Raw genomic sequence first — 8,194 nt, 5'->3', positions numbered from 1 at the left:
TATATATATATATATATATATATTTATTTATTTATATTTATTTATTTATTTATTTATTTGACGAGTATTAATTTTAAATAATTTAATTGATCTATAAAAATTTATAATCAATTTAAATTATCAAAAAAAAATAAATAAAAATATATTACATTCTAATTAAATGAACATTTTACTATAAATAAAAAAATTAAAATCCCTCCCCAATCCTTAACATCCTACAACTACATGACTTATGAAAAAATATGATAAAGCTATTAATAAAGTTAAGAAGTTGTCTTACTCTCAATATTACTTTAGTTAATATCATCCTTCTTTAACGCATGGTTGTAAATTACCTCATTTTATGAGAGGTTTGATAATCAAATTTTAAATTAACTTAGGTGTTTCTCGAGCTCTTTTCTGAAATGACCAGGAATAATATTTGGCAACTTTTTATCCCCCAAAGTACCCTTTCTATGACCTAAAATGTTTTTTCTCACATCTAGCTACTTACTTTTATGCTTGTGAAGGCTACTTACTTTTATGCTTGTGAAGGCCAGCCTGTTGTCATATGACACAAATTCATTTGGTTTAAAAGTAATTCTTTCAAGTTTGCCTCCTTCACTTGGTAAATGTGTTATTCGGGGTCTTAAAATTGTTGTTCTTTTAGCAACAAGTATTTTGGTCCCTCTTCAATGTCTTCTATGCAATGCTCATCAAGAATTCACATTTATTTTTTCATGCCCATTCAACTTCTCTTTATTAAAGAAAACATTTCCAATCGCCTTTTCTTTTAATATGGCCACACATTTTCTCAAATTGTCTTCTATGGAATACTCACCAACTACGAACTATATAGTCAACTACTACTATTACAGTTTAAACTACGGTCATTGTGGCCAACTGCCACTATTATAGTCTCCAACGGCGACCTCTATTACAACTAATGCTATTGCAATCACAAATTATAACCAATGTGGCCAATTAATGCTATTAAAGCTTAAAACTATGGCATATATAACCAAGTGACAGTATTGCAGTCACCAACTACAGTTTATGTTGTGAACAACTACTGTTATAAATTTCAACTATGACATTTGTGGCCAATTGACACTGTTTTAGTCACAAACTATGGTTTTTGCGGCCAACAGGCACTATTACAGTCACCAACTACGACCTCTATGGCCAACTGACATAATTTCACTTTTTAGAGTTTTTCCAAATAAAAGTTATGGTGTATACTCCCACTCCTTTTTATTTATTTGTGTGTGTGTGTGTTAGAACTTCATGCAACACAAAGACTTTAAAATATCCATCTAAAAAAGTGAATTTCTGGCACATAACAATATACATATAACAACAGATTTAAGGGGACTAGAGAAGGCAACACCTTCTAGCCAGCAAGAAGAGGAAGTTGGGGTCGTCGAAATTGACATTAATGAGAGTAATCAGTTTCAGAACCTTCGCCGCCAAACTCCATGGAAGCACCAACCATTACAATAGATGCATCTGATGTCCTCCAAATTCCTAGCCGCAGACACTCCTCATCCCAAACTCAAAGCTCAAACACATATTGATCAGCCTAACACAACCTTCGCCTTCCTACGCATGCCCAATCTTTTCCCTTGATGAGAGCTCAGCTTCTAGGGATTGATGGTAGCAGAATTTGACCAAGATTTAAATGAGATTTATGCAAAATCCTGCGAAATTAAAAAAAAGAACATCTTTAAACCATAGATGATCTTTAATCCAATTTCTCCTCCATTTTCCTTCAATTTGGATTTAGTAAATCGCACTAGGATGATTTACAAGATTTAGAGGATTTGAAATGCATGAAGCGGGGTTGGAGGAAGGAAGAAAATGATAAGGGTTAGTTGATCAGCGTGTAGTGGAAAGAGCAAATATACGAGAGTTTCAAAGATTTTTTTACCCCGCAATCTCGTTACCGCTTTCTCAGCTAGCTCCAATCATGGAGCAAATATTGTGTTGCGGCCGCACATTCGGATAACGGTCTGGATGGGTCGCCGCCTAATACATGGTTTGGATGCCCTAACGTGTAATACACGACAACGTGGCCGCATCTAGACCATCGTTCGAAGCTTATGAAAGTAAGGGCAACTTCTTACCCAATGATGATGAATAGTATCACCAATCCTGGGCCCTTAAGAAGTCATCGGGTTAAGAGATATAATACGATTTCACTATCCCAATTTGAGCACTAGATATCTTTTGCATCACCGCTTATTTCCCCAATCTCTTCCACCTTATAAGCCAGCTCGATGATCCGTATAAAAGTACTTCATTTTGAATGATGTCAATCAAATCTTAACATTTCCACAAAGTATGTATATATAAGAGTAGGGAGATTTGCATACATACTACTCAATTCCCTTGTATTTACATATTTAACATCCAAACTTCAATTTGTACATATATGTCACTTCAATTATGCATGATAAGGTGCATTTCACTAAATAGTGTTGTTTTTATTTGATAAATATTTGGGTGCAATGTTTACCTGATGTTCTCCCTACTACAGGATGACCAAATAGATGTACGGTGATATGCGAGACCTCAACCAAAAAGAAATTCAAAGTGAACTTTATGAAGATCCTGGAGGAAAAATCAGGTTAATAATTTTATTGGATTAAATTAACAAATCTAATGAGGATTCATATCAGCCCTAACTCAACATACCAAGATTGAGGTTAGAAGTTTAAGCTCAAGTAAAAGCAGTACAATGGAATTTAAATAGTGTTCAGCCTGATGAAATTAATGAAATTTAATTAGAGTTCGGTTTAATCAGTTGGTGGCTGCCTTGTTGTATTTGATTTTGAAGGCAATGGTTCACTAAGAAAAATAGGAAGACATATCACATGATGGTGATAAATTTAGAGTAGATACATTTAGATACATACTACCCAATTCCTATGCATTTACGTATCAAACGCAAACTTTAGTCGTTTACATTCATAGCACCTAAATCATTCAAGTCGCATAGAAAGGATGCCACCATTTTTAAAAGTGATATACAACATTTCATGCATATGCAAGATAACATAGGTGAAAATTAAACAAGCTTAGGTGTTAGACATGTAAATACATAGAAACTAAAGGGTACCTATCTTAATATTCCCACTCTTCTTCTCTTTCTTTCCTTTTGTTATTCGAAATCATGAAGCTCAAAAGAAGAACATGAAGATGTCCAAATATTTGTCTTGGTGTTGCAAAAATTTCAAGATCATATAAAGGTAAGCCAAAAATTCCATCCATATGTATAGCAAGCATCAATATTAAAGAAAAGCCATAAGAGCAGGTGTCTTAATTTGTAAGGAAAGCCCGAGCAAGCAACTGAAATGGCGTACCTTACACTTGACTACCCACCAAATAATATTGGGGTATTTACATACATGACACTCATTCCTATGTGTTCAATCGAAAGTTGAATAGAACAAATGCACAATAGCTGAATCAAAGTGCACAAAAAAAACCCTTATCTCAGGTTCTATCCATAAAAGAAAAAAAGAAAAATCACAAAAAAAATTATAATCTTAAATCTCAGGTTCTATCCATAAAAGAAAAAAAGAAAAAAAGAAAAAAAAAATCAGGTCTAGAAGCAATGGCCAGATCACAGCCAAAATGCTTAAACCTGAAGTTAAATCTGAAATAGTAGAGAAATGATACTCAAAGATAACACCTCGGCAGCCAAACAATCAACCAAGCAAGAAGTATCGAGTAACTAAGCAAAAAGTATCGAGCAAACAACAAGAATCGAGCGATCCAACAAAAGTATCGAACAACCAAACCAAAATACCGAGAAATCAAGCGAGAAAACTGAGAAGCAAGAATGCCGATCAAACAAGCAAGAAAATCGAGCGTTCAAACAAGAAAGCCGAGCTGTCAAGCAGAGCACCGATCCCATCCTCGACCCCCTAGTCGACCCTCTCACGAGATGGAGAGAGAAGAACCCGACGAGGTCCGACCGCGACGGACCAGGTAAAAAAAGGGACGTTGCTTCAGTCGCGAGAGCAACAGCGAAGAGAGGAATTTTTAAATTTAGAAATTTAAACGAGCAAAGCACAAACAGTTTTGGCTCGTGATATCATTGTCTTAGCTCGAAATAAATAAATAAATAAATATATATATATATATATTAATTATTGATATATTTAAGCTTAAAGTCCTAATAGCTCTCGTGGTAATGTGATTTTGTGTTTTATTTGCATATATTTGACCCAGATTCGAATCCAACACTATACATCTAATTTTTTTAAATTTAATTTTAACAATCCAATTTCGAGACGAACACAAACACAAATATTTAAATCGAGTCGAACACAAACACATTGTTCACGAGCCAATTTCGAACACAAGCTGATTTCGAACACGAGCAATTTCAAACGAGTCGAACACGAGTCAGGCCTGAGCTCGCTCAATCTCGACTTGTTTACAATTCTAATTGCATCATGTGTCCAATAATAGAGGGTCATGTGACAATTTAGGCTCAATGACATACACAATTTAGGCATGGGTTGCCGCGTGGCACACAGTTTGTGATCAAATGCGGAAGGTAATGATGTAGTACTATTCTGTCTGTTTGTGAACAGTTTTTCTGAATTTGCCTTTAACTAGTACGCAGATCTACTCAACGGCTCAGTAAAGATGACGTTCGAAACCTGATATAAATTTGCATAAGGTGTCTTGATACAATAATTTTTCAAAAGGGAGAGGTCGAGTTGGCGTTAGAGTTTGGCGACAGAGAGTGGCTTAGGTATCGAGTGTGCTCTGAGATTTATACATTTTATTTTATTTTTATTTTTTTTTGTATTTTTTTTATTTCATTTAAATGTGTTAATATGTTGTGATTCACTTGTGCACATAATCATAGAAAAAAATGTATCTTAGATAAAATCGATGTTCCGAGCGTGTTCCTGTGGTTCATTTCGTTATCCGGTGTTGTTTGGACGAATTCGTTGGTGATCAGATCAATATAAGTTTAACTCGCGTGCGGTGCAGCGAATCATATTAGTTGGTCCGATCGAAGCCATCCTACAGGTAAAATACAAACCGGCTGAAGCTTAGTCAAACAATCTATACGACATAACTCTCAACACACGCTAAAGGGTTGCAAACTCGGGTAAAAAATGCATCAAATTTGGTTTTCTTTAGATTTTAGTTTGTGATTTATTACTTTTGAAAATTGATTTTTTTTCTTTGATTAATGGTGACGTGTATGAAAGTTTAAATGTGAGTTGTAGTGTTTGTGAGTGTGAATGTGTGTGTGGCGTGTATGTGGTGCTTCAAAGACTTAAAATCTCCAAGTCCAAAAGGTCTTTCTGAGGTATTTACAATCCTTATAGGAACTCAAATTGAGTTTTAATATTTTGGTTTCAATCGACTCTACTAAATATTGAGAATTTGAAACCACATAAATGAGATTACAGCGAGTCAAGAGAAGGTTCAAATTTCTTAAATGGTGTGGGCCCCAAGTCTAATCATTTAAGAGAGCCAACAGAGAAGTTATATGGCTAGATTCTATGCTCTTGAGAGGGAAACAGACTTCACCAAAAATGAGATCAACGAAGACCTATAATGTTTTATGGCGCACAATGTTGGCATTTAAAAGAGAAGCATAAAACAAAGTTTAGTGTTGTTGAGATGAGAATGCTTAGGTGAATGAGTGTCTTGACACTTAGAGACAAAATGTGAAACGAATTTATTTGTGAAAGAGTTAGCGTAGCTTTAGTGGCATAAAAGATTAGAGAGAGTAGTCTTAGATTGTTTGGTCATATTAAATGTTGACCATTTGATGATACGGTTAGGATAGTAGATATTTTAGATTCAACTTATGTTAAGAAAGTGAAATGTAGACATACAAGAACTTAGGCATATTGTATAAAAAATTATCTTAATTTATTCGAAGTCTTAATTTATTCGAATTAATTGAAAATATGACACTCAATAGGATTCAATGGAGAAGAAGGATTCAATTAGCCCACCCGGCTTGATAGGATAAAGGCTTGTTGTTGTTACACACACGCGCGCGCGCATACACACATATATATGAAGTTTAGATGTTATGTATGTACATCCATAAGAATAGAGTGGTACTAAAGTTAAATCTTAAAATAATAATGATAATAATAATGAAAAACTACTCACATACCACATAATTCATTTGCATTTACATATCTAACATGTGAAGTTTGATATGTACATTTATAACATTTTTGTGTCATAAACATGTATCAATATAAAGATATATTTCACTTTTTAAAAGGTTAGCACAAGTGAGATTTTTTATTTGATATTAAATTTGGATGTTATACTAGTAAATATTTGAGTTTAGATGTTAAATATTTAAATACATAGAAATTGTGTGGAATCTATGTAAATGCCCCAAATCTCATAACACATTTGACCCAATAGTCTTGTTTCTACGACACCCTGAAACAAGAAAATGTGGCTCAAATCCCACAGAAATCCATTCATTTTTCGATAGATTTGTCGGTTCGGCTAACTTTAATAAGGGTTTAATGTCGATATAATAATATTATAATATCGTGCATATTTCATGCACCAAAATCAAACCACAATTATGAAATGGAGCAATTTAAATTATCACAAAAATTCTATATGAATGATAAATTTTGGGCGTACAAGAAACGAATAAATAAATATGAATTTATGCAATAATAAAGCAAGGTTGATAATTCATGAAATTTGATTTGAACATTAGATAAAATCTACTAGAAAATATATTTAATAAATATAAAATTTTTATTTGCGTACGTAACAAAAAACAAGTGACAACGATAACGAACCTAATAATGAAGGATACATTTATTCGCTTATAATTAACTACTACTTGACTCAGTGTCGAGTGGTTCAAAGCTTTCACTTTATGTGATATCCACTAAACTACACAAAGTACATGTTTGTCGAATTTCCCACTTGGAGCAAGAAATCTTGAGTGAATGTAAGAGAGAGTGGTTATTGATCATTGAGGCTCGACAGCTACAACGTTAAAGGGGTCAAAAACTCGGAGAGATTTAGCAGAGAGGATCGACATTTATGCTTAACGAAATGATTATGTCATATGCTTCAATCTTCCCTAAATAGTCGAAAGATGTGGTGAAGTTGCGAGGGAGAAAAAGGGAGGTGTTTTTGCGAAATTCTCGATTGTGGAGGAATCACATAATTCGCTCGATCAAGGGACACATGCGGGGGAGAAGAGGAAAATTTGGTAATTACAATTGCACCACCATCATCATTATTTCATGTTGCTACCAATGCTCTATGAAAACCAACCTCCCTTATAAATAAACAAAAGGGGACATTTACATATTTACCATCCATTTCCTTGGTATTTATATATCTAAATTTTATTTTTGACACTACTTCCAACTTAATTGTATATCTAAATATGACCATCAACTTACAAGGCTTTTTTCAAGGGCACAACAAAAGTGTCAATAAACCTTACGAAAAAAAAAAAAACCACTGAAACTACAACAAACAGCCGCAACCATCTCCTCCAATTATGTCCGGCGTGATCATCACCTTACGGGTTTCGAAGGCCTATATCTGAAAATTAGATCATTTTCAAGATAAGCCCACTTGCTCAAGTTGTCAAGCTAAGCTCACCCGCCAAAGTAGCCGAGCTACGCTCATATGCCGAAATGGTTAAGCTATGCTCATACGCCGAAGTGATCGAACTAAGCTCACCTGTCAAAAACTAAGCCTACATACCAAAATGGCCGAGCTAGTCTAAAGCAAATGAGTTGCTAGAAAAAACTATTATTACTTCAGGATACATGCTTCTATCCTTATTTATGCCCTAGTCTAATACCTAGGGACGAGTGTACTATACCAAATGTAATGTTATATTTATATTCTCTTATATGTAGAAGAGATGTCAAAGCTTACCTATACATAGTCTAATTATTAGGTGCGGAGGACGCTCAGAGCTGCACACGCCCTCCGATCACAGCGGCACATCGCTGCTATATGACAGTACCAGCCCCACAGTCATACAGCCGTGATGTGCGGCTGTGATCGGAGGGCGCGCGCCTCCGTACCTAATAATTAAAACTTGTAAAGAGCCTTTTCCTATACATAACCTGAAATGAGTCAAATAAGGAAAAAAAAAAAACCACTGAAACTATAACAAACAGCCCCAACCATCTCCTCCAATTATGTCCGGCGTGATCAT

The 8,194-nt window shown here is 34.6% G+C and overlaps 1 protein-coding gene across 5 annotated transcripts in view; it reads right to left on the bottom strand.

The window, feature by feature from the left end:
• Window positions 1-3,998, bottom strand: part of LOC110031888 (protein transport protein sec23-1-like) — a 42,131-nt gene extending 38,133 nt beyond the window's left edge. For 2 of the 5 annotated variants that reach the window (XR_002294788.1, XM_020735313.1), the window contains exon 1: window positions 3,794-3,998. Coding sequence is in view for 1 of the 5 variants with exons in the window: in XM_020735313.1 (XP_020590972.1) it covers window positions 3,794-3,901 (108 nt within the window). In the remaining 4 variants the exon portion in view is untranslated. The other 3 variants (XR_002294789.1, XR_002294780.1, XR_002294781.1) reach the window with 3 other exon arrangements.
• Window positions 3,999-8,194: the final 4,196 nt, after the last annotated feature.

The sequence above is a fragment of the Phalaenopsis equestris genome, unplaced genomic scaffold (genome assembly GCF_001263595.1).
Source record: "Phalaenopsis equestris unplaced genomic scaffold, ASM126359v1 Scaffold000858, whole genome shotgun sequence".
Lineage (NCBI taxonomy): Eukaryota > Viridiplantae > Streptophyta > Magnoliopsida > Asparagales > Orchidaceae > Phalaenopsis > Phalaenopsis equestris.
This window is presented reverse-complemented; position numbering and strand designations above follow the sequence as displayed.